The sequence below is a fragment of the Phoca vitulina genome, unplaced genomic scaffold, assembly GCF_004348235.1.
Source record: "Phoca vitulina isolate PV1807 unplaced genomic scaffold, GSC_HSeal_1.0 scaffold9, whole genome shotgun sequence".
In the NCBI taxonomy this organism is placed as follows: domain Eukaryota; kingdom Metazoa; phylum Chordata; class Mammalia; order Carnivora; family Phocidae; genus Phoca; species Phoca vitulina.
Genome location: NW_022589712.1, coordinates 59,979,182 through 60,005,706, shown reverse-complemented (window position 1 = coordinate 60,005,706; position 26,525 = coordinate 59,979,182). Strand labels below are relative to the sequence as shown.

Below are 26,525 nucleotides of genomic sequence, written 5' to 3'. Positions count from 1 at the left end.
TCATAAAAAATTGTTCACGATGGTTTATATAAAGAGAAATAAAGCAAAAAAGGCAATAATTGGTGAATTTAGGTGAAGGGCATATGGATATTCACAGTGCTAGGCTTTTAACTTGTCTGTAGCTTAGAAAATTTTAACACAAAAAGACGGGGCGGGGGTGGGGGACAGACAAGATCAGCAAATAAATAGAACAATCAAAAGTTAGGGCTGGGGGTGCCTGGGTGGCTCAGTCAGTTAAGCGTCGGCTTTCGGCTCAGGTCATGATCTCCAGGTCCTGGGATCAAGCCCCACGGCGGGCTCCCCACTTAGCGGGGAGTCTGCTTCTCCCTCTCCCTCTGCCCCTCATTCATACTAGCTCTCTCTCTCTCTCAAATAAATAAAATCTTAAAAAAAAAAAAAAAAAAGGGCTGAAAGCCAGAGCAGAGTTCCAAATGAGCCATTTTCTTTCTGTTTCTTTCTCATATTTAAAAAAAGTTATTGTGTGAAATACAGGCTTCTTAATACAACCAGTTACGGCAAACGATGTAGGCATCTTCGTGTGTGTCTGGAGAAATGTATGGAAGGGTGGCCCAAAGTGTTAGTGATGGCAATCTCTAGCTAGTAAGATGCCAGGTGATTTTCACTTCCCACTTACACTCTGGGTATTGTTTGAAATTCTTATAAGGACCACACATCATCTATATGTAATCAGAAAAAAAAGATAAAGATATTTTCGTTTTGAAAAAAAAATTAACCATACCTGCAGGACCTCCTTGTACCTTTTCTGCAACTTCCTATGAATCTATAATTATTACAAAATGAAAAGTTTTCAAAATTGACCTACTAATATGTGTATTCTGATTTTAAAAAGATGGAAAGATAGTAACTGTGACCCATCGATCAGGGTTTAAAAAAAAAACAAAAGCCTTTTAGTTTCTACTAATGGTCATCAAATATTTATTCCAGTCTCTCTTTGGTTAAAACGTAAAAAAAAAAAAAACTTCAAATATAAAGTCGTGCTCTTAGGAATATGGCATTTTAAAATTTTCTTTTTCATGGCACAGGGCAAAGAAGGGGCAGAGCGTAGAGCTCTCTGGACCTCCGACAAAATGCCTCCGTACCGCTGAGCACAGGGGACGCGTCCCCTGCCCCCACCCAGCACTTCCCAGGCGCCAGCTGCATAAACCCAAACCCTCACTGAGGGCACACAGGTCCCAAGGCACCCGGGGCAGGCACAGAGCAGCCTTCTAAACCACAGAACCGTTTTTCTCTTACAAATCTCTGCCCTGAGCTGAACACCCCTCCATTTATTTTCCACAGAGACCTCACAGAAGAAAAATCACGCCCACACCTTTCTTTTAAAATACATACATTATAGAGAGATATAGTATATGTACCAAACAAGAAATAATAATTCTGCAAGGGGGTAAGTGGTCACCTCCCCCAAGGCCTCTGCACCAGCTTCAGGCTCCTGGTGAGACGTGTGTCCCGCAGCTCCAGTCACACGCACTAAAATCAGCTGCTCTGCGACATGGGCTGCTGGTAAAGGCAGGATTGGCAGGACTGGCAGGCTTGCAGGCAAGAGGGGACAGGGCAGCACAGCGTGGCAGCTGGGCCGGCCCTGCAACCAGCGCGATCGCTTCATCAAGGGGAGGGGGCGCAAGAGATCTAGAAAGCCCTCAGAGACTACAGAGCACAAAATTCAGTCCCGGCGCCCTAACTGCCCCGAAGCTGTCAAGCTAACTGTCAGGACTGGGTCAAGAGTGATGATGACACAGAGACAGGCAGCTGCTGGAGCCCTCGGTGACACGTACCTTCCAGCGCAGGCTGCCAACACCAAGCTCAACAATGATCTTTCCGATCTGACCCACTGCATCTAGATGCTTCAAGCTTTGTCTGTCTTCAGTGCTGTTTTCTCCTCTATTCCTGGCTTAGAAAGTTCCAAATAATAGCTGTGTTCCTCTCTCCAGACTCAGCCCTTGCATTCCAGTTCCCAGTCCCAAACAACCCCCTTCTGGTCCCCAAACACGCCGTGCCCTCCCAGAGCCCTTCACCCGCAGTCCGTTAGGTACCACTCCCATCGTTTCCCCAGTGGCGCCTCCATAATAGCACTCACCGAGCCAAGAGGCTGCCACTCATCTCATCCCAGCACTGCCTTAGGAGGGTCACTGCCGCCCCATCCCCTCTTCTGCAGAGAAACTGGCTCAGAAACCACAGGCCCGGGGGCACCGGGAGCTGCAGGGTTAACATTATCCGGGCAGCCAAGAGCTTGGCCCAGCTGCTCTGTTACAAGCACAGGAGACCCCTCCTCCCGGTGCTGCCACTTTGTCAGAGCTTACAGGTGAAGCCCTGACCAGTCGGAGGCACTTGGAGAGGGGCAGCAAACCAGAGGGACCATAGTGGTTTGGGGGTGCCTGGGCTCACCTCTTACTTTTCTTACATGCCCTCAGAGGCACCAACCTGTAGCGTAAGCTCTGGCCCTTGCCCCGTACAACCCCCCAGGCAGGGAAGTGGACATCTCTGGCAAAAGGAAATCTCAAACCAAAGTCGATACGAGACGTGTACAACCTCATCAGACGGAATGTTTACACCATGAAGCAGGATTATGGGGACAGACCAATTTTAATGAGCATAACAGAGATCCTCTAAGGTGTAAAAGAAGAAATTGTAATACAAATCACGGAGAACTATTAAGAGGAAAAATACAGAAGTTGAACACAATAGACAAGCAGCTCGATGGGCACAAGAAGAGGACAGAGAGATGCGACGGAATGTCAGGAAGACGAATTCAGCTAGAAGGAGGAAGAAAAGAATGAAGGAATATATTCAGATATAGAGAAAATAAAAGCAGAGATTTCAGCATCCGGATAATAGGGGACAAGAAGGAAGAAGGCTAAAACAAATAAAAAAGAAAAGGAAGTATTTGGAGAAAATTAATAATTCCCCAGAATTAAAAAAAAAGATTCAAGATTTCATACTACAAGAGTTTAGAAAGGACCAAACAAGATACATAAAGACCCACACCAAGGCACATCATAGTGAAATTTAAGTATACTGAGATTAAATGCAAATTCTAAAAGCTTCCAGAAAGAAAGAGAGAGCAAAAGATCTGACTAACATCAGATTTTTCTGCGTCTGCAATACCGACGCAGAAAGACAAGGCAGTGATATTCTTAAAGCCCTGAAGGGAGGCGCCTGGGTGGCTCAGATGGTTAAGCGTCTGCCTTCGGCTCAGGTCATGATCCCAGGGTCCTGAGATCAAGCCCCGCATCGGACTCCCTGCTCGGCGGGAAGCCTGCTTCTCCCTCTCCCCCTGCCCCTGCTTGTGTTCCCTCTCTCACTGTCTCTCTCTCTCTGTCAAATAAATAAATAAAATCTTAAAAAAAAAAGCCCTGAAGGAAAAGAACTTTGAACGCAGACATCTCAAACGTGAGGGCAAAATAAAGACGTCCTCAGGCATGCAAAGCCACTGGAGGTTTGCTGCATAAAGGCTCAATCTGAAAGTATGCATCAAGGAAGTGCTCAAATATAAGGATAAATAAACAAGGAGGAGAAGATACATGGGAAATAAGGCTGGTCAAAAACTTAGTCAGCTTTGTTGCCTAAAAAAGAACCAGGAAAAAAAAGGAAAGGATTTCCAAAATTCCAGAATTAAAAACATTAGACAACAACAACACACTTGGGATCAGGGCTGGGAAAAGAAAGACCCAAGGTTCACATGAACCTGTAAGATCCTTGTATTATCAGAGGACTAAGACGGCATTTGAGAAATGATAACAGGGATAAATAAACTCCAATTTGGATCTTAAGAGCAACCGCCATAACAACAAAAACAGAATTTGTTTTAAATGATAAGAAAGTTTCTTTTTATCTATCCATTAGAAAGCAGGAAATGAGAAAAAAATTTAAAAACCAATATAATATGGAGAAAAAATATTAAATAAGATGTTAGGAAATAAATAAATAAATAAATAAATAAATAAATAAATAAAGATGTTAGAGATAACTTAGTTAAACAATAATTACAAGTGTAAATGAAAAAACACAGCAATTAAGGACTCTTAGATTGGCTACAAGTAATACATTGCCTGTGAGAGACAGATACACACAAAGAAAAGAGAAAGAGGATGGAGAAGGGTATCCCAAGCAAATATGAACCAAAAGAGAGCTGGAGAATCAATCTCAATATCTGACAATATAAAATTCAAGCAGTAAAAAAAAGCAGGGGACACAGCCATGTGCTATATATACTGGGAGAAGAAACAAAAGAGTATAAATATGACCTTTCACATTATATCTACCTAACCATTATGATCTCTTACATAAAGCAAGAACTGAGGGTGCTTGAGTGGCTCAGTCATTAAGCGTCTGCCTTTGGCTCAGGTCATGATCCTGGGGTCCTGGGATGGAGCCCTGCATCGGGCTCCCTGCTCAGCGGGGAGCCTGCTTCTCCCTCTCCCACTCCCCCTGCTTGTGTTCCCTCTCTCGCTGTGTCTCTCTCTGTCAAATAAATACAATCTTTCAAAAAAAAAAAAAAAAAAAAAAACAAAGCAAGAACTGAGAGGATGGCAGGAAGAAAAGATAAATCAACAAATACCCGTGGATATTTAAATCTACTCCTTTCAGAAACTGCTAAAACAGGCAAACAAAAAATAAGCAGAAATATACAAGAGCTAAATAATCCACTAAACAAACGCTCAAGCAAGTAAATCTAGAGAGCTCTTCACCCAAACGGAGAATATGGAATGATTTTCAACATTCATAAAAACTAGCCACACTCTAGGCTAAAGCCTCAGTAAATTTCAAGGACTCAATATCACAGAGACTGTCTGCTCTGATCACAAAATTAAAAAACAATAACAAAAATCAAAGCTTTACAAACTTGTATATATAGCTAGATATCAGGTGAAAAAGAAAGAGAAGGGAAAAATTTTTTAAAAAAATACATAGAACTGAGTAACAATGAAAACACAACCTGCCAAATTTGTGAGACACAGCTCGCAGAAGAACGGATACTGTTAAATACATGCCTCTGGTCATTCTTGAATGCGGAAATGAGCGAATGTTTCCCTGAAAGCCACCCAAGCAGAACATGGAGCACCCTGGAAAAGCTCTCACAAAATCTACAACTAGCTCCCTGGTGGCCTGCCAGGTGCTCTGCCCCCTAGGATTCATGAGAGACAAAATATAATGCTATCAAACAGAAATCTCAAGGAAAAAACCACACGGAGCAATGGTACCCCACCTTTATTAATAGCTGCCCAGGAGGCCTATCCAAGCTTAACCAAGGCCTAATCTATGTCAGGAAAAAAATACCATGACCCTGAAACTTACAAAAGTCCATACCCTTTGGATCCCCCATTAAACTGGATGTAAAAACCAACAGACCCTAGAATCCAGGCTCTCCTAAGTATCTAAGGACCAGGCACTGCTAATTTCATACCCACCCCTCGGCCACCAAGAGCAAGCCCTTCCCACCGTGTGAGATGAGGAACTCCCCCTCTGATGTTACTGTCGTGAGAATAAGACACGTTTGTACACAAGTACCTGGTAGGGTAAGTCAGCCATCCTTAAGTAAGTTTCCATTTTCAAACAGAAAGGAGACAAACTGGGGACACCATTGTTAGGTCTTGCAAACTGATGCAAAATAATAGCATCTTTGGAGTCAATCTCTTGCTGTTTCCTGCCAAAACCAAAACAGAAATAAAGAACAATCCACGTGTTACACATTCAATTCCCTGAGTTCCCCGGAGGTCCCTGTGGGTTGTAGCTCCTCCATGAACAAGCAGATCTATTTGTCACAGGGGCTCACCTCACCCAGGAGCAGACTGGAAGCTTAGCCAAAACACGAGACAACCTGACAAACGATCGCGGTGACCCCGAGGGCTTAGAGAGTAGCTATGTATCAACCTCCCTCGGCTCACTATAGCCCATGGGGGCAGGAAGAGTACTTTGTAATACAGGCCCACCCTTCTCCAGCGGGCTATGCTTAGTGGCCAGGCACAAGCTGAAGGGATAAAAATGACAGTGTGTGCTTCCTGGGTGTCGGGCATTGTTCTAAGGGCATCACAGGTATTATTTCATTTAATCTTCACAATAACTTTATGAGGGAGCTACTACTCTTATCATGGGTGATAGATGAGGAAACTGAGGCAGAGAGGATTGCCTTGCCCAAGGTCACCTTGCTAGTAAATGGCATACCCTGGACCGAACCAGGCAAGCAGAGTCTACGTTCTTGACCCCTGGACTGTACCATGAAACTGTCCCTAGAACCCAGGAATAACAGCACAGTTTTACTCTGCTAGGAACCAAGACTGCAGGGAATCTGAGACCCTGAATATTCCGGTCCCCCTTCCAAACCATGTGTGCCCTCACCTGGCCTTTCATCTGTGTGATGCCAAGGAAGCTGGCTTCTGGGCTCTCTTTCATCTTCTCTAGCTTCCCAGGGTCCCCGCTCTAGACACACAGCATATAACTTAATACCCTGCCTCTTCTCTTTCTTCTCTCTCAGCCACACGTCTAGCTTTCCCTTGGCTACTTTTTTGGGTGGGAGGATTTCCCTGGTGCAGCTTTTCAGTGGACACCGTATAACAGAGAAAATGCTAGATTCCAAGTGTGGACACCTGGGGTCACATCCAAGCCCTGCTTCCTACTGGCCACGTTACCCTAGGCCTCTCTTCCTCTCACCCACAGAAAGTGAGGGCAGTACCAATTCTGCATCAGTTAGCATGAGGATTAAATTTTAAAAATCAGTAAATATTTGTGGAGCTATCAAGCAGCGTGTAAGAATGGTAGAAATCTATTCTCATTCAGAGATACGGTCTTATCCCCTTAAACTACACTATCTCATCATCCCCCACAGCTTCGCTCCTACACCACCCTCAGGAACCATTTGCAATTCCCCGTCTTTAGCTCGACCCAACCACTTCCCAGTCAGATAGACCTCACTCTTCCCCTGGGCCTTCCCTGAGCCTCTGGTTCTGTCACATCACTCCCAGTTTAACCTACTTCCACCCAAGCAAGGGCAAGCTCTTTGTATCATCAGCCCATGGAGCTCACATCCTGCGGCATCTGCGTTCAGTAAAACCAACTCTGTCGGAGACGTTTACCACCAGAGCGCCCATTCCACTTAAAGGGTTCAGAATGACTCACTTGGAAAACACTGCTCAAGTCAAAAGAACACAAATATTTGCTGTTTTCCAGCAATATTTGCTATATAAAACAAAGACTTTCATTCAGATGAAATGTTGGGGAGGTCAGATATTAAAATTAAGAAGCGTCTTAGACTGTTCCCAGAGAGCACAAACTAGATTTGACAATTAACTGATTTTGTCCAGTCCAATAATTCAAGTCACAGAGTGGTATTTTCATGTAAAGTAGCCAGACAAAAATTTAAGAACTGGAAAGAGAGGAGATAAATGTAAAATCTTCTGCTCTGCTGGCCAGAAATATCTAATTCTAATGGTTAACTTGGGCCATATCATATTAAGAATGGATGTGACAAGCATATGCCAATGACTTTGTATACATGATGCATATTATTTCATTCTGAAGTAACACCATAGCGTGGATATTGTTATAGTTTGAATTCAGTGTATTATACTATACAGTAGATAAGGAAACTGAAGCTCAGAGAGGTTAAAGGAGTATCACTGTAAGATCAGGTCATTATTAGCTCCAGATCCCAAGCCCTTAAGCCCCTTCAACACCACTGAAATGGGCAATTTCTCAAGTAATTCTATCAAAACAGCCAGTTTGACTCAGGCCACTCAAGCCTGGAACTTACCGAAGGAAGTTTTGATAGCCAATGATGGCCAACTTTTATTGCATGCTCACTTCCATGTCAAACTGTTCGAAGCAATTCACACGTGCTAACTCAATCAACTCCATAAGGCAGGCTACTATGATTACCCCCATTTTACAGATGAGAAAACCAAGTAGCCAAGAAGCTTCTTCTCATCTCCAAGGTTACGTGGTTAAAATAAGCAAAGTGAATGTGGACCTGCTCTGGCTCCAGAGCCCTCCTTCCACACATCAGAAACTACTCTCTAACGTAGAAGAATCAGAGGAGCGGGTATTTTTTAAAATACCTGGACAGCTGTACTTTCCAAAGTGGCTTTATAATGAGGGTTATATAAGAGAACACGTACGGAACAGCAAGACTAGCCCCTACTCCCATCATGACGGATATCATGGATGACCATGCCTCTGTGTACGGCTGACCAGCCGTTGGTTTATGGAGGTCTGATGTTGGTTGACCTGGGGGCTGCTCTGAGTCCCTAAATTCTCTAGGACAGGTTGAGCCCAAGGGCCCAAAGTGCAAAAGATCTACCAACAACACAATCATTATTTAGTCATTCAATTTACAAACCACACATTCTCAAATGGATTGAATTTAAGATAGCTGCTAGGCTGTCACCGCTCAGGGGAAGTAAAGCAGAGGGTTGAGACAATATTTGGTTAAAAATACTGCCATGGGAAAAGCAGGCATAAAATTCAAAATACCTCCTTTGGTTATACTCCTTAATGAAACTTCCTAAGTAATTCTCACCAGTCAACTTTCCTTTACACGCTAGACACATGGCCACACGCTCAGGTTAAGTCTCTCCCGCAGAAAATCCAAGTCGAGTGGTAACGACTTCACCACTGTCCGTGACCTCAGACGCTGTGATCACTTCAAGGTGTGTCTTCCAGCCTGCAGATTCCGGATTGGTTTGTTTTGCCTAAACTACAGAGACATCTGACACTGAGAGTTCGCCCTAAATGGAAGTCTCTGTCATGTCACCTCTGACTTACAGTCCCAGAACTTGCTCAGTCTTTCTCCCTGTCTTTCTGTGTCCCTAGAGGCTGTCAAAAACTCAGGTCCCTGCCACAGGCCTGTCTTCCCTGGGCCATGCCCCAATTCTTTACGTTTCTCTTCGTCTCCCTCCAGCCAGGCTTATGTTGTCATTGGTACTTTCTAGGAGGCAGCGGGAAAAAATGCAGACTCCGCACACACACATTCCCAGGTCTGGATCCTACTACTCTTGCTGTGTGATCTTGGGCAAGTGGTTTAACCTCCCTCCCTCAGTTGTAAATGCCTTCTCTAAGAAATGGGAATCAAGCATCCAACCACAGTTGAGAGGGATAAATGCAAGTAAAGCACTTCTATACAGAGTCCCTACTAAGAGATCAAAAGTGGGCGGCCATTTTTATTATTTGCCTTATAACAGGGTTTTCTACTCCATTATAACATATTTCCTACCCAGGCTTTAGACATCCATCAAGAAACAAAAGTGAATAAACTAAGGATTAAAAACGTCCCAATCTAAAGAAGTATCCAAGTAGTATGCTAAGTGGGGAAGGACACATCTGTGGGCAGAGGGTTCTTCTGTGTCCAGAGACCACACCTGCCAGGGCGTGGCCTGTTCCCTGGATGAGCTCTGGGCTCCTGGCTATTTCTGCAAGGTCATTTAAGCAAGGTTTAGACCTGGTCCTATGAAGCTGTGCCTTCACTCCCTCCACAAAGTGTTAAACCGGCGAGAAGCTACATGGTTCTGGATCCTGAAAAGGTTCTGGACTGAAATATAATTGAGAAACAACTGGGTTACCATTTAAAGTACTGTACAAATGTTTTGGTTTTTTCATACAGCTTGAAATCTAACTTGAAATCAAGTTCTAAAACTAGCAAAAATAGGAAATGATCTAGAGAAATTCACTTTAAATTCACTTTAAAAATCTTTATGTGTTTCGACTAGATGATTCAAGCCACCTGCTAAGGGAGAGAATTCAGGGTACATAATAAGCTTAAAATAAAACTTCTCAATTATGGCTAAATAATAGTGAAAGCCAATACATTTCCTCAGACCTAAATGATTTCCCACCCTCTCAAGAGACTAGAAATATTCAAAATACCTAAGTTAGCCTGTCACAATGTCCTGGAATCCCTGCAGGCCTGTTAAAGGTCACGGATCACTGTCTTTGTTTATAAGCTATTGTGTAGGATCCCCCCCTGGAAAAAGGCAGTGTGGAACACATTTGTCACTACTTAAAAAATACTGACCAACAGGGATATTCTGAGCTATTGAAAACTGCCCACTTCTGGTCATCTCCCAGGGTCATATGGCTCCAACGCATGGAAATTTTAATCATAAATTGATGTTATCAGTGAGCCAAAGGCCCATCCTAGGAGCCTATGGTATTCCCCTACTCAAACAAAGATCTCATGTCTTTCTGGATGTACCAACAGTAGGGGCCTCCATTTTCTGGCATTTCCAAGTCAGTCCTGTAAACATTCTGCGGCAGGCAGCCTATGCAACTGTTTACGGCCCTGGGTGACTCCCGTGTTCTTGCCAAACGCGCCCATGTGCTAGTCCCGTCCTCGGATCTCCCACTGCTCGCACAACAATGGCATTGAAACCCCACAAGGGTGCTTAGCTTGAAATACCTGAGCAGCCGCTAACCAGGTTAAGGCTGCACCAAACCTGCACAGCACTCTACTTGACCGTGCCTCTTTAACAGGGACCCGGAGGGCTCTGGGGCTTTTGCAATTTCAGCTCTTTGATGATGTTGAAATTTGGGGAGGGATAGTGAAGAACTAACCTTTAAGTAAAAGATAAGGTTAGTGGTTAATATTCCGGCATTATTACCTACAAACAAATAAGGCATTTCATGAAAGTGTAACTTAGTATCTCTACCAGGCCTCATTCTTTTTTTTTTTTTTTTCAGGCCTCATTCTATTGTTGCAAACATTGCACTTAGGATCTTACTAAGGGCATTCCCTAATAGACTCTTGCTCCACAACAACCCGGAGAATTTTTGCTTTTTAGCACCAAAGGACTGGGACACAAATGTTTTCCCCTCCCACTACCAGTTTAATTCTCCTGTCAACTCGAAACTGCCCCTCAGGCCAGGTGACCACGGACTGCCTCTAAGGAAAGGTTAAGGGCAGGATTCTTGGGCATTTGCACGGCGTGACCGAGAGGCTGGCACGGTCCCCCCTCGCGCCAGCCCTGCCCTGGCCAGGTGCCCCTCTCGGCGCCCCTGCGCGGGGCCCTCTCTCCGGCTCACCTAATGACCAGGAGTTCGTGGAGCAGATACGCAGCTGCGGCCAGCAAAGCTCCCCCGGTCAAGTAAAGTGTTTTCTTCCACCAGGGATCGGAGCCCAGCCCTGCCATGATCCCACCGTAATCCTGCAAAGGGAAAGCGATGATGTCCCCATAAAAGGAGAAGGGCTCCTCGGACCCGGCCCACCAGCCGAAGAAGGAGACGCTCTGGTTCCAGCTCAGATCCACCACGCACGGCCTGGACGAGGCAAAGCCAACCCCCCAGTGCATGCTGCGCGGCTGGCTGCGGGCGCCCCTCCCAGGGCCCGCGCCGCCCGCATGGGAATGGGGCCGGAGCGGCCCGGCGCGGGCTCAGCGGCGCGCTGGGTGCGCGGGCGGCGCGGGCGGCGGCGACCGAGGCGGCGGCGGCGGCGGAGGAGGAGCAGGAAGGGCGCGGGCCGCGGGCGGCGGGCCTGGCCGGCGGGGCCCCAGGGCCCGGGGCGGCAGCGGCGGCCGCCGGGTCCCCCCGCAGCGGCCTCTCCGCGCCGCTCTTTGTGTCGGCGCCTGGAGAAGGCCGCGTGATGTCATTGCTCCCCGGGGCAGGGAAACAGAGGCGGGATAAAGTCACCTACCCCGCGCCCTGCCCCCGCCCCGCATCTCCGCGGTCCGGCGGCCTCCGCCCCGGCCGGAGCTGCAGGGCTGGGCGCGCCCGGCGGGCTCCGCGCCTCCAGGCGGCACGGCCGGGAACGGCTCGGCGCGCTAGGGCTAGGGTTGCGGAGGTGCCTGGAAATGCGGCTCCACGGGGAGGAAGCTGCAGTCAGTGCCCGGATCTCCGTCCGCCCCCCCTCCCCCCGGCCCCCGGGCCCCGGCCCGCCCTCCGCTGTCGCTCCAGCTCCTCCCGCAGGCCCGAGAGCGCGGAGCGCGCGGGACTCACCTGAGGCCGCGCCGAGGGGCAGGCAGGAAACGCCACCCGGCGGGGGCTGGGAACTAGGGCCCGGATTAAGGTCGGCAATTAGATTGTTCTGGCCATTAGGAAAGCGCTGTGTATTTGCATAATTTATAAAAACACTCTTATTACAGTGCACAGTTACCTGGGTCTTGGCCGTGTGCTCACGGAGAGATGTCTGGTTTGACAAATAACAACAAAAATGTACTCTAGAGAGATTGCCCCTCTGACAGACCCAGCTCAAGTCTTTCCCCTTTGAAATCAGTATCAGGGAACTCATAGATGTGGGGTGTTTGGGCTTGTTTTCCTTTTCTTTTCGGTGCAGAAAATGTGGCGTGTGTGTGTGTGTTCAATTTTTTTCCTTTAACTTCATTTTTAAATTCATTTTGAAAAGTTAGTAAGTCCAAACAATAGGGCCATGTTTCATAGTTTTATGATACACACACGAATTTTAGCAAGAGCATGAATAGCTTAAAATTGTTTGGAGGAACTGGAAAAAAAAAAAAAAAAATCAAGTAGGGGATTTATCTATCACTCCAAAGGTGAAAGGATGGGTATAGGAACCCTCCAGGCTTTAGGGTCAGGGGGCAGACACTGGGGTAAAGGAGGACTCCCTTTCTACTTCCGTTACCACACCAGCCCCTTAGAACAGCAGTGAATGCTGTCACGTTCCTAAAATACGGGCTTTGGGCCACCATGAAGGAGATACGGCGGAAGGTGCTAGCCATGAACCAGCACTTGCGGGATTCCATTCACCACTGTGTCCGCACACGTGACCTGTGTGGGAGAAGCAGTGTGTGCGCTTGGAAGCGAAATTCCCATAAGCAGGTTCTAAGGAATGGAACCCAAGGGCCTGCTGGAGTGACAGAGGTGGTCACCAGATTCTTCCTGGGGGAGGGACCAGAAGGCTTCAGGAAGCAGAGCGGGCAAGTTTGGGATCAGCGCAGAAATTCTCCATGCCGGCATGCCTGGCTGGCTCAGTGGGTAGAGCATGCGGCTCTTGATCTCCAGATGGTGAGTTTGATCCCCACGTTGGGTGTAGCGATTGCTTAAATAAATAAACTTTATTTTTAAATTTTTTTAAATAAATAAACTTAAAAAAGAAAGAAAGAAATGCTCTGTGCAGAGATGGGACAAGGAGCTCTGCACCAGTGATTCTTCGTTCTTCTATGCCCTTCCCACATAGCACTAAGTCTTTGCTCTCATTAGATGTTGAGCCAATATTTAAAGAGTGACCATTTGTTATTTGGTACTGAATTATTTGCCTGAGTGTCCAGGTTCAGCCATGGGGATGAGCATAAATCACCTGCAGTGAAGCAATATGGAAGGCAAAAGGGAGAATCAACACTGGCAAACTTGATGTCCAGGAAACAAGTTAGAAACCAGATGAATTGAATGTTTTGATCCCAGAGAGCCACTTGCTGCATTTTACTCCCACAGCTCTTCTGGTAGGCAGACCTGCCCCACCCACTCATGGAAGCCCGGCTAACTGCTGCTTCCTGGTCCTATCAGATCATCTTTGAGCATTACCTGGTCTTTAGTTCAAATGTGGTTTAAATTTTCAAAGACGGGGCGCCTGGGTGGCTCAGTCGTTAAGCGCCTGCCTTCGGCTCAGGTCATGATCCCAGCGTTCTGGGATCGAGCCCTGCATGGGTCTCCCTGCTCCACGGGAAGCCTGCTTCTCCCTCTCCCTCTGCCCCTGCTTGTGTTCCCTCTCTTGCTGTGTCTCTCTCTGTCAAATAAATAAATAAAATCTTTAAAAAAAATAAAAAGAAATAAATTTTCAGAGACGCCCTGAAGGAAACATCTTTTAGATGCACATGTAAATAAAATAAAATTTCACGAGAAAAGCTAAAATATAATCTTAATCTGATGCAGATTAAAATTTAGCCTTTAGACTTGTGGCATAGAAGAGAGATTACTAAAACTCAGCTTGTAGAAAAGTGAAAGGAGGCAGAGTAATCTCTGCAGAGTCAGTAGACATAAGAAGTGGACAAATTTTGGTATGAGAATGTCAGAACAAAGCTATGGGGAACAAGGAAAGCAGCTACAGCTGTGAAGGCACAGGAGCCATGCAAGGCTTAACCAACCTTTGTGCAAGCTCGGACAAGCCCTACATGGCCAAGCTGCTCCACAAAGTGATGAAACCCACCCGTAAAGAGAAGGAAGACTATGGCTCAGAGGCAGGGGCTCAGCTCCAGGGGAGCAGTGGTGGTGTAGTTAACAGCCAGAGGGGAACTGAACAGACCTGGGTCAACAACTGAGTCTTCCAAAGAATGGCTCCTCACAATCCCCTGTGTAGGGCCAGATCCCAGGCTGAATCCCCAGTGGCTGTGCGGGACTCCTAGTCCTGCAGGATGAAGGTGTAGAGAGCTAAGTATGCCTGCCCTCCAGCCCCCCTCCCAGGGCTCCTTCAGCTACTGAAATGGTATGAAGACTATGGGTGCCAGATGTCCACCTCTTCCACCACCGCCACCAATTCTGACAGCCTTCGTGTCAAAACCATGGACATTAGCTCCAAGCTAGAGGGATCTTGTTATTTTTCTTTTGCAAGGACTTTGTTTTATTAACTCTAATTGAGGTTTTACAAGACAAGAAAAGGAAAGGGACTAATATTTATTGTACACCAGACCTGCCTGTCTGGTGATATTTTTTTCAGTAACTTTTCAAAACAACCTGTAGTGGATAAGTATTGCCATCCCCATTAACAAATGAGGAAAGTGAAGCTAAGGAAGGTAAATTAACAAGTTCAATTCCTAGAGCTAGGTAATGATACAGCCAGGATTCAAACCCACTGTGTCTTACACCAGCAGTCCTTTGAGCTTTCCACCATCTACAGTATCTCAAATGTAGCAGGGCTAGAGCGCTGTCCATGGTATTCCATCTTTACACCATTCTATTCTGAACTATGTCTAAATCTCATAGCTACAAATCCTCAAATACCTACCAGTTATACTGTCACCTTTGGAGAAAGGTGGGCTCAGACAGTTCCTTATGCTAATACTGCTATGCCTATTTATGCCTGGCTTTGATGATATGACAAGGGACAAGTAAATCGGTGCTTCCCAAACTTGTATATCAGCTGCAGCTCTGCCGTAATGATCAAATAAGGGACAATTAGATCAGTTCTTCTCAAACGTTAGTGTGCATATGAATCACTTGGGATCTTTTTAACATACAAATTCTAACTCAGTAGTTCTGGTGTGAGGTCTGAAATTCTGCATTTCTAACAAGCTTCCTGGTAAGACTAAACCATACTTTGATTAAAAGTGGTCTAAGCCAACTGAACTCTACATCTGAAACTAATGATATGCTATATGTTAATTAATTGAATTTAAATAAAATAATAAAAAAATAAAGTGGTCTACACCACCAGCTTATGAAGAGGATCAAAGACTCTGCCCAAAAGGACCCCCCCAACACACACACACTCCATGTTGGATGGTTCTAAACCAACCCAATCAAGTCACAGTTCTTGATGAGTTTGAACACCAGACATACAGATAAAAGGGTTGGTGCGGCAGAATCAGACATGGAGAGAAAATGAATCAAGACTCAAGAGGAGCAATTAGAAGAGACAGGAATGCATATCACTTTTGAGAGGTCCTAGTCCAAATGCTAGGAGCTGAGAGAGGAAGCCATGGGGAGGAGAGTTGTGGGGGAGGGGAGTGGGTGTGGGAAGGGGGAGAAAACAGAGGATCCTGGGAGATTACTGTTAGCATAGCAACTTTCTCAAGTGCCAACACAAAGAGCATAAACAAATGGATACAATTCTTTTATAAATGTCATTGATACTTGAAAAAATTTATATTATACTTCATGTTTCAAAATACAGCTTAAAAGATTTAAGACCTTGCTGCTGTGGTAATAATAAGTGGATGTGATGCTGGTACTGTTGCTGGTTTTACATTATAAAATTTAAGATGTCATTTTATTAAAATATCTCTAAAATATTAAAAATTAAAATATTATTCAAAGAATAAACAATTTAATTGATAATGTTACCCTGGATTTTATTGTAAAGCTTCTGCTTTCTTGGCTTGACTTGTGGGGAAGAGATCTAACACTACCCTACCCAGGCATCCCGAATCCTCACCGACGTTAGAGCTGGAAGCTAGTATATCACCACAAAGTGACTTTGACTATCTGCTTTCTGATTGGCTGGCCTTGTGCATCTTTAATGCAACTATTAGAAAACATTTTCTGGGGGCGCCTGGGTGGCTCAGTCGTTAAGCATCTGCCTTTGGCTCAGGTCATGGTCTCAGGGTCCTGGGATCGAGCCCCGCATTGGGCTCCCTGCTCGGCAGGAAGCCTACTTCTCCCTCCCCCACTCCCCCTGCTTGTGTTCCCTCTCTCGCTGTGTCTCTCTCTGTCAAATAAATAAATAAAATCTTTAAAAAAAAATTTTTTTTCTGCAAAATGGATTTGGTGCTGAGAAAATATATGCAAATAATAATCAGGCTCAGATGAGTGAGGGGCCAGGGTCATAAGAAGGGTTTGGGAGAATTTGAGCCTGAGCAGTGCACGAGTTTGCTAGGCCTGCCATAGCAAAGTACCATAGCCTGGGTGGCTTAAACAACAGAAATTTATTTCCTCACAGTTCTAAAGGCTAGAAGTCCATGATCAAGGTGTGTGCAGGGTTGATTTCTTCTGATGGCCATCTTCTCCCTATACCCCAACCCCATATGGTCTTTCCTCTGTATGTCTGTGTCCTAACGTCCTCTTCTTTTTTTATAAGAAGAGGATATATAGATAGATAGATATAGATATAGATATATATGAGAATATATATTATATATATATATATAAACACCAGTCATATTGGATTAGGTCCACCCTAATGACCTCATTTTACCTTAATTTCTTCTTTGAAGGCCTATCTCCCAATATAGTCACATTTTGAAATACTTCAACATATGGATTTTAGGGGGACACAATTCAGCCCCCAACAGACAGCTGGTAGAAGGCCCAAGTGGAGATGTCTCCAAGTGTGAGGTTTCGAGAAGAGATTTGGGCCTGGGATTAAGATGGCTGGGGAACATTAAAGACAAGGGAGTAGGCATGGGAATGTGAGAGTCAACGCCATGTGAGAGGGGAATGGACCAAGGACAGAACCCTGAGAATACCATGTCTAGAGGGTGGCCAAAGGAAGAGAGGCTCACCCAGGAAATTGAGAAGGAGAGGGAGCCAGGAGGGAAGCCTGATGGGTGTTGGGCTGCAAAAACCAACAGGACTCAAGAAAGGGTGAAGTGAGATCAGTAGTGTTATATGCTCCCAAAAGTAGAGTAAAATAAATTTAGCCAGCAGCACAGACCTTAATGATCTTGGTGGCCAAGCACATTCAAGTGTCAAGGGGTCAGAAGCTGGGCTTGAAAAATGAAGGGAAGGACGGTAAGTGTTGATAACGCCTACCATGAATTTGGCTGTGAAAAGGAAAGCAAAGGTGATAGATAGTTGGAGGGGGAAATAAATAGTTGTCTATTCTTTAAAAAAGAGATTGTGTGATTTATTTTTAATATAAATACATGAACACAGTACAAAATTCAACGGCTACAAAGAAGAATGCAATGAAAAGTAGATCTCTGTGCCCGATACTCTCCCCTTGCCTCCAGATGTGCTCTGACTCTTCGCCACCCTACTCCTCGCCCCCAAGGCTGGACTGCATGAAGGACATCAATGAGTTCCTCGCACCGTGGCTTCTGGTTGTATGCACTGGAATGTCCCGCATGCAGTTTGCCCCATGACAGAGGTTGGAAGACAGGAGGAGAACAAGGGAGGGATGCCTAAGCCATAGGGTCTTGTCCTGCAGTTACCTGGGCCATGGCTCCGATCAGGCATCTCTCTCCACATTGCCACCTTCAGTGGATTCCAGGAACCAAGGCCATACACCTCTCCTTCAGCAGGAGGGGTGGTTATGACTTCTGAGGCTGCCGGCCCTGGGGCGCTGCAGTTTTGTAAATAGTCTTTCTTTGCCCCTCTTCAAAATGCCCACTTCAAGTGTGCCTTCAGTTTCTTGCTGGGACTCTAAGAGACACAGTCTCCCTCCTAACTTTGTTCTCGTTGCCCAGTTCCCCTCCCCGGAGACAAATACAGCCATCAGCTTCTGTGTTTATTCCCAGAGATATTCCATGCATTATAAAAGCATTTCCTATATATACATGTACCTGTATACATGTATGTATATATTGTTTTAAAGTATTTTTGCACAAAATTGCATCATTAACTGCTTGTCCTGCACATTACTTTCTTTTCTTTCTTATCTCAAATATAGAACTTCTAAGCTTCCTGTTTTTTTTTTATAGCTGCATAGAAAATAGTGGTTATACACACACACATATATACATATATATTTCTAGAAGTGGAATTTTTGGTTCAAAGGAGCCAGGCATTGTAATTATGATATATATTGCCATGTTGCCCTTCATAGAGGGCCATTTACATTCTCAATAGTTTTGAAAGTGTCTGTTTCCTTACACGTACCCTTACCAAACATATTCTTAAATGTTTGATCTTTCCTAATTTGGTGAGAAAAGTGTCTCACTGTAGTTTTAAATTTGTGCTTCTCTTGTTATGTGTGAACTTGGGTGCATTTCTTTAAAATGCATTTGTATTGACTTTTCTGTGAACTGTTCATTTTTTACTAGGTACAAGTACTTTTTATTGATTTTATATGAGCTTCTAATTGAGAAAAACAACTCTTTGTCTGTGAATTGATTTGCAAATCAATTTCCCCAGCTTGTTATTTTTCAGTTTTTTTCTTCCATGGCTTCTTGGTTTTCTATCATAGTTTTAGAGAGACTCCCTCCTCTGAGTGGGGGTTTCAATCCACAATTTCAGATGTTCTTAGGTCACCTCAAGTGCTAGGTGTGTCTATGAAGGTAGAAACCTCTAGAGACAGGGTCCTGTTGCTGATGAGGTAGGACACAAACCATCCACCTAGACATTGGAGTTTCTCAGGAAGACAGGAGAACATGAGAAGGGGAAGAACAAAAGAGATGCTGTAACTGAGGGGAGTGATCAGAAGTAGGTGGTTGGCAATAGAGAAGGAGAGGATAGGACAGCCAGACTTGAAGCTTGGAGACACAAGAGCTCTTACACAAGAGTTATGGCCACAAGTACAGATGACACAAACCCCATCTCTCAATTCTGAGAATGTGAAACTTCCTCTCAAAATGGCTCCAGATGAAATCATATCCTCAGAGGGCAGCCAGATAAAGTAGCAGGTAAAGAAAATTTCAATGAAGACTTGAGAAGTAGTGTAATCAGTAAATCATGAAATGGGGCTTCTAGAGGTTGCAGCAGGAAGTCTAGAAGAAGGGAGCATTGGGGGATAGAGTCAGGCAAGAAGAACTCAAGAAAGAGTCTCAAGGAGAGATTGTAGAAAAGAATCAGTATGGGGTATCCAAATCTCAGTCAGTGACTATGGTTAGCAGGGATCCTTACTGGGCTACAAGAATGTCAAAAATATTGGGCCCCAGCAGGTCCCTGGAGCACCAGTCATCTGGGCCTGAACTGATCGATTTCAAAGGAAGATGTCATCTCAGGAGCACAGAGAGATTTGCCTGTAGAAGAGTTAAGTTTCAGCCTCCTTTGATTGGTTCTCAGGGAAAGTTCTGGGTGCAAAACTGCCAGGTCTGTGGGTGCTCAAGTAAATAAGCAAAGGCCTGTAAGGGCAAAGGCCTGGTCACTGTGAGGTGGGTTTGGGTGCCACCTCATGGTATGTGTGAGGGAGGGGGTAGCTGAGGGCAGGGAGGTGAACTGCTTGGATATCCCACTGGTTTAAAGCCATTCCCTTAAGCTCTTTGACAACATAGTTGAGTATTTATTATCCATCCATCCATCCATCCATCCATCCATCCATCCATCATCATCCGCCTAGCATCTACCTATTAATCTATTTATCTCTATTTAAAATCAGCATTATGAGTTGATATTCTTTCTTCTAAAGATTTTATTTATTTATTTGAGAGTGGGGAGGAGGGGCAGAGGGAGGGAGAGAGAGTCTCTTAAGCAGACTCCGTGCTGAGTGCAGAGCCTGACACGGAGCTCAATCCTACGGCCCTGAGATCACAACCAGATGCTTAACTCACTGCGACACACAGGCACCCCTAAGAGTTGAAATTCTTTAAATACTGCATACATCTGGTTATTAATTAATTCAGGCTGGCCTTCCACCATGTCATCCTGACAAAACTAAGTCTAAGAACAGAATCCCAAAACATCTCTCCAATTCAATATAAAAAGAATGACCAAAAATGGGGCCCCTGGTTGGCTCAGTCAGTACAGCCTGTGACTCTTGATCTAGGGGTTATGAGTTCAAGCCCCACGTCGCGTGTAGAGCCTACCAAAAAAAAAAAAATTTGACCTAAAAGAGGCAATTTAAATATCCCAGTTTTTGCCTTTCACAACTTTGGACAGCTTTCATGTTCACTTTTACAAATTACAGGCAAAAATATAGAATGACCATATTTTTCTTTTCCTGACATACTCTGCCAAGTAAAGACTATATTTCCCACGGCAGTATTTTAGTAGAGTAATTTTTAACCTTTTTGTGTGGTCATAAATCCTTTTGAGACTCTGATGAGAGCTATGAGATGTTCTTAGCAAAAAAAATACATGCACACACACACTTCTATTTCTTTTAAGGTAAAAGAAAAATGGTTCCATGCCCAAATGGAGCTCGAACTCATGACCCCAAGATCAAGAGTTGCATGCTCTACCAACAAAGCCAGCCAGGCACCTCCCCGCAATAATTTTCTTCCCTATTTCAAAGGGTTTTTGGAACCCCAGAAACCTGTCTGTAGACCCCAGATACTACAGGGACTGTTTTAGAGTTAGGAAAATGAATGGAGATCTCACCTGATGTCTGTGAGTTCTATGTCCATTAGGTTCCATCTGTCAACAAGAAACAAAAATTCAAGAGGTGTCTGGCTGGCTCAGTTGATAAGAGTGTGGGACTCTTGATCTCAGGGTCATGAGTTCAAGCTCCATGTTGAGTGGAGCTTTAAAAAATTAAGAGAAATTAAAGAGAAAAAAGAAACAAAAATTCAGAATGAGCAAAATGGAAACATCTGGTGTCCATATTTACCTTGTACTGTCCTCCCCCCCACCCCATTCTCAGCTCTGCCACATCATCTTGAGAACATATTGTTTTCTTTGGGTCCAACTGGTGCCTTTCAGCTCCTAAACAGTGGCTCATTTATAAGGGCTCATCCTTTTCTTGCTGGAATACAAGAGGTGTCTTGAACTCACAATAAATTATTTTGCTTGATTTCCATGCAAACCTTCAGTGTCGGGACTTTTTATTTATTTATTTTTTCTTGTTACAGAGAAGGCTAGCATGCCGTTTGCATCTCATTAGTAATAATCAACGAAGAAGCTCTCTTCTAATAAAGTCACACTGTAAGTTAATAAAAGCAATTATGTGTTGGTTATTCTAACACTTTCTTGCATTTGGTCTCATTTCCATCTTTATTTCTACATCAATATTTGCTTAGGAGTCTTAGATTTTCAGGCCTATTTCTGTAAGCCTATAATGATAAAAATATGTTTTATGGAATTGCAGGGACCTTGCCAGTCCAAGTTTGAAAAATATTTCCAGGAAGCATAACTTGCCCCTGTGCCTAGTTACCAAGCAGTCTCTCTAGATCTCTATTTGATGCCTCTCAATGCTGTGTGGTGCAGGTCAACCGTATACAGAAGCCCTTGTGAGTGTCCCTAGTACACATCATAAAGACATCTCAAATAGTGTCCAACATTTTGACTTTTCTGCTTGACTGAGATATTTCTGATGTGTAGTATTTTAATACTTTTCCTCAATTTATCATTAATACAATAGCAAAACCTATGACTATACTATAGAAAGTAAGGATATCATTTTATTCTGGGTCTTTAAAGCATTTTATCAAATTACAATTAGTAGCATGTAGTTGGCTCAGCCATAGAAAAGTAATGACACTCTAAGAGAATGGAGGCAAATAGCCCAGACTGTAAACTTTGTGAAGCTCTGTTGGGTTTAAATGCTTTGAAGACGTTGCCTTGCATTCGGACAATTCAGAGATATGATAAGCCGATGCGTGTGGTCAGGCTACTACTCTGACCCCATGAGGGCACAGACACCGGGTACAAGTATAAAAGTAGCGAAGTGCACAGGGTCACCAATCAAACTGCCTGGGTTCAGATCTTTGTTGAGTCTTAATAGTTGTGTGACACTGAACACATTTAGCAGCCCTGTGGGAGTGGAGTGGACGGTCGTCCCTACCTCCCGGGGCTGCTGGGAAGTTTAAATGAGATAATGAGTGCAGAGCCCCTCACACAGGGTCTGGCGTTCCATAAAAGCAAAAGATTACTGTAAGGGGCCAATATTACTTATGAAGTCTTTTTAAAAAACAGTATGAGACAGAATGTACATTAATTGATGCAGAACTTCTTTTCTAGGCAAATTCAATATCACAATATCACTAACGTTTTCTCTTTTTATTCTGAGACTTTCAAACCTACAGAAAAATTGATGGAATAGTACACCCTTCACCAAAATTCACCAGTTACTAATGTTACTACATATACTTTCTCTGTGTTTATACACAAGCACACACACACTCCCAAAAACCTAAATAAATATAGTTTTTCCCAAAGTCCTGACAAGTAGTTAATCTGTCTTTATCTAACTGTTCTCATTTGCCCCTCATCTTTTTCTAACAATATGGCCTGTTTTCATTTTTAAACCCGTTGAATGTGAGTTGCAGATACTTGTTTTTCAGTACCTACATTCCCAACTCTATGCAGGTTCTAAGAATAAGGACATTGTCTTTCATAAACTCAATGTTATCACATATAAGAAAGTTCATAATAATTCCATAAAGTTATCTCAGATCTAGTCTATGTTCAAATTTATGCAGTTGTCTCAAAAATATTTTATAGCTGTTTTATTGTTGCTGTTCTATCCAGAATCCATCAAAGTTCTTGCATTGCACTGATCTACACCACAGTTTGGGTCAGTTAACTTGTATACGTCTCACAGTTTGGATTTGTCTGACTTTCCCCTTGTAGAAAGTTTCTTTTAGCTTGTTCCCCTTTCCCCCACAGTCCTGACTTCCTGCACCTAAAGTGGGCCACTCTTTTTTTTTTTTAAAGATTTTATTTATTTATTTGACAAAGAGAGAGACACAGCGAGAGAGGGAACAGAAGCAGCAGGAGTGGGAGAGGGAGAAGCAGGCTTCCCACCGAGCAGAGAGCCCGATGCGGGGCTGGATCCCAGGACCCTGGGACCATGACCTGAGCCGAAGGCAGACACTTAACGACTGAGCCACCCAGGCGCCCCATAAAGTGGGCCACTCTTATAAGGATCCCTAAATCACTGCTTTCCTTTGTGTGGGATCTTCCATTCAACAAATGTTTGTTTAGGTTCTTTAACCGCATCCACTAAATGGTAATATTGACTCTAGGTCTGGAATTTATGGTTAGGCAAACTATAATAATTTAAGATTTGATTTGGCTGTGATAGAAAACCCAAACAGCAGTAGCTTAAGCAAGTGGATAGTCATTCATTCTCTCTCTCTCTCTCTCCCTTCTCCTCTCCCTCATCATATATCCCTGATATGGTAATGTATATATCAGGCTCCTCTGTCTTGTTGCTCCAGCTCCAAGTCTGAGACTGTTCCAACTCAAGCCACCATTTCCCCCTTTCAGCCAGCAGGAGAGAGGAAAGGGAAGGAAAAGGGCACGCTCCCAACTGACACTTCCTGGAAGGTACACATACCATTTCCACTCACATCTCATTGGCCATAATTAAGTTATATGGCCACATCTAGCTTCAAGGAAGGTCAAGAAATGTAGCTAAAATAAGGGGTTCTGTTGCTACAGAAGGGAAGAAGAGATTTAGGGGACATCCACCAGCCTTGGCCAAGTCTATTAACAGGCAGGTGGTCAAGAGGGTCACTGAGAAGTCATTACTGGGGAACAAAAAAAAAAAAAGGAGGCTCTTCAGGCATTGGAAATGGCATGGCTTACTGTTCAAAAAGATGACCCTACTCTTGGAAAAAGGGAAATTGATGGGACACCTGGTGGCTCAGTTGGTTAAGCGTCTGCCTTGGGCCCAGGTCATGATCTCGGGGTCCTGGGATGGAGCCCCAAGTCAGGCTCCCTGCTCAGCGGGAAGCCTGCTTCTCCCTCAGCCTGCAGCTCCCTTTGCTTGTACTTTCACTCTCTCTCTGGCAAATAAATAAATAAAATCTTAAAAAAAAAAGAAAAAGGGGAATTGAGAATAAAGACAAGCAGATTAAATACTTTATGGAAACTCAAGAAAAACTGAATTTATTTCTTTGGAGTTTTATGAAGGTAGCAGTCGCATAGTGAAGTAAATGTAAGCAGCTTATCATTTTAAAATAACCTATAATAACCTGTTGTATTATTCAAATTACTTGACTTTATTGAAATGTTACTGAAATATATTACCAGCATTTCATTCACTCATTTTCCCATTTAACAAACAAATACCAAGTGCCAGGCACTGAGCTGGGTCAGGGGATATAACAGTGAGTGAAATAGAACAGTGGTCCAGCCCACATAGTGTTTGCATGAGAAAGATTCTAATCAACTATTCACACAAATAAATATAAACCTGTAATTGTGATAAGTGATAGGGGAAATACGGTATAAAGTTAAAAGCGGTATTTGCACTAGGCAAGGCAGTCAAAGAAACGTTCCTAGTGGAGGTGATGCTTGGGCCGAGGTCTGAAGGAGAAGTACAGGGAACTAAGTGGGGGGGAGGGAGGATGCTGGCTAATAGTTAGGGGGTATGAATGTTCTTGAGTGAAGGGGAAACTGTGCAAACTCCAAGAGCAGAACGTAACAATACAAGACTTGAGACAAAGCATGAAACAGTGCTATGGTTTGCTACCTTTCTTGTAAGCAAGACAGGAAGTAAACAAACTATGCATGTATCTGTTTATTTGTGCAAAACGCACATGCACACACATATGTGAGAAACTGGAAAAATAATGAGATTGGGTACCTACAGTGAGTAAGGAGGAATGGAGTGGAAAGAATAGGATGTAGGGGATTCGGGAGTGGAAGAGATATGGGGGAGTGACAGGTCTAGGAGTATAACTTTTTCTATAGTTCTGACTTTTAGAACCATGTTAGTTGTACATACCCCAAAAGTAAATAAATTTAAATCAGCCAGGATGTTGGGGAGGGAGAACCCAAAAAGAAATACAAACAGTAACATATGAACCAACTGAATACAAATGAATTACAAATTACAAACTAATTAGAATGAACAACACAACCAGATTGACATGGATGAGGAAGAAAAGAACTAAGTCAATATAACTTTGGAACACAGTATTTTAACTATATATGCTAGGGTTAAATTAAATTTGTTTAGCAATTGTGAAACTATGAGTATTCTAGGATTGAGCAAATAAGTAAAATAAAGAAAGCAGGAATGGTGGGATAAACCTTGTGATGTTGGACTGCAATCAGAGGTATCAGTCTGAGTTCATCACACACATGGGGTGGGGAGAAACAAGTATAGATGTGTGCAGGTGTGTGCATCCATTCCCTCCTAGCTCTGTCTGCGGAGAGGGCCTAGAAGCACTGACGCCCCAGGAGTAGAGGATACTCAGTGCTCAGATCTTGGTTTCTAAATACTATTCTCCAATAAAAGGAATTGGGGTTCCTTGAATTCCTGAGCTGGATCGAGACAAATACAAGTTGAGCCTGGAGTCCCCTGTGATGCCAGAAAGTAAGAAGTGTCTGAAAAAGTATAGGGTTGTGAAAGGACATGGGAAGGGTTCCCAATGGCCAAATCTGGGACAACTTGAGTAATGAAAATGATAGCAGTGGGTTATAACCCATAGAAGATAATGTCCGCAAGTCCACTCTAATAAAAGTAAATAATTAAATAAATGAGCAAATGGGGGAGAAGGGACAGTTCTTCCTTTCAGAATTCCATTAATAGTGTAGAAAGAAAGATGAGAATGACCACTAGATAAACACCACAGTCATAACTGTTTCAAGCAGTGACCATCAACGGATGATAAAACTGGTGGGTAAAAGTACCAACAACTCAGCATTTACATATTCTCACAGTATCTTACTATAAGGTAGTTATTCATTATAAAGGAAAAAATACAGTAACTTACAGTGAAGAAATCTGGTAGACACTACCTTAGCCATGTGATCAAACTTAGCATCCACAGTAACAAGCCGTATTGACATCGTGATCTCCTGAAAGGATGCACTGAGAAGGGCACAATATCACTTCTGTGGTGTTCTTGCCAAAAGTGCATTACCTGGATTTAATTATGAAGAATAATAAGAAAAAAAATACAAGTTGAGGTACATTTAAAACAAATGTCCAGTGCTCTGTCACTGTCAAAGTCATGAATGACAAAGACAGAATGAGTAACTGTCCCAAATTAAAGGAGACTAAGACATGACAATTTAAAGCAATGTGGGATCTTGTTTCCCGCTAAAAAAGACACTAGTGGGACAATTAATAAACTTAAATAAGGTTTGTAGATTAGATAATAGTGGTGTATCAAAGTTAATTATCTGAGTTTTATCATCGT

At 43.8% G+C, this 26,525-nt stretch overlaps 2 protein-coding genes across 9 annotated transcripts in view; both read right to left on the bottom strand.

The window, feature by feature from the left end:
* Positions 1-20,926, bottom strand: part of FAXC (failed axon connections homolog, metaxin like GST domain containing) — an 82,024-nt gene extending 61,098 nt beyond the window's left edge. For 2 of the 6 annotated variants that reach the window (XR_004300008.1, XM_032408188.1), the window contains exons 1-2: positions 11,029-11,375; positions 5,527-5,662 (exon numbers count right to left, since the gene is read on the bottom strand). Coding sequence is in view for 5 of the 6 variants with exons in the window: in XM_032408188.1 (XP_032264079.1) it covers positions 5,527-5,662; positions 11,029-11,294 (402 nt within the window). In the remaining variant the exon portion in view is untranslated. Of the gene's footprint in view, positions 1-5,526; positions 5,663-11,028; positions 11,376-11,635; positions 11,791-11,937; positions 11,960-20,808 lie in introns of those variants that run through there. The other 4 variants (XM_032408189.1, XM_032408190.1, XM_032408191.1 and 1 more) reach the window with 4 other exon arrangements.
* COQ3 (coenzyme Q3, methyltransferase) overlaps positions 20,915-26,525 on the bottom strand; it is a 36,572-nt gene continuing 30,961 nt past the window's right edge. For 2 of the 3 annotated variants that reach the window (XR_004300010.1, XR_004300012.1), the window contains exons 8-9: positions 26,097-26,246; positions 20,915-20,951 (exon numbers count right to left, since the gene is read on the bottom strand). The gene's annotated coding sequence lies outside the window, so the exon portion shown is untranslated. The remainder of the gene's footprint in view (positions 20,952-26,096; positions 26,247-26,525) is intronic. The other variant, XR_004300011.1, reaches the window with a different exon arrangement.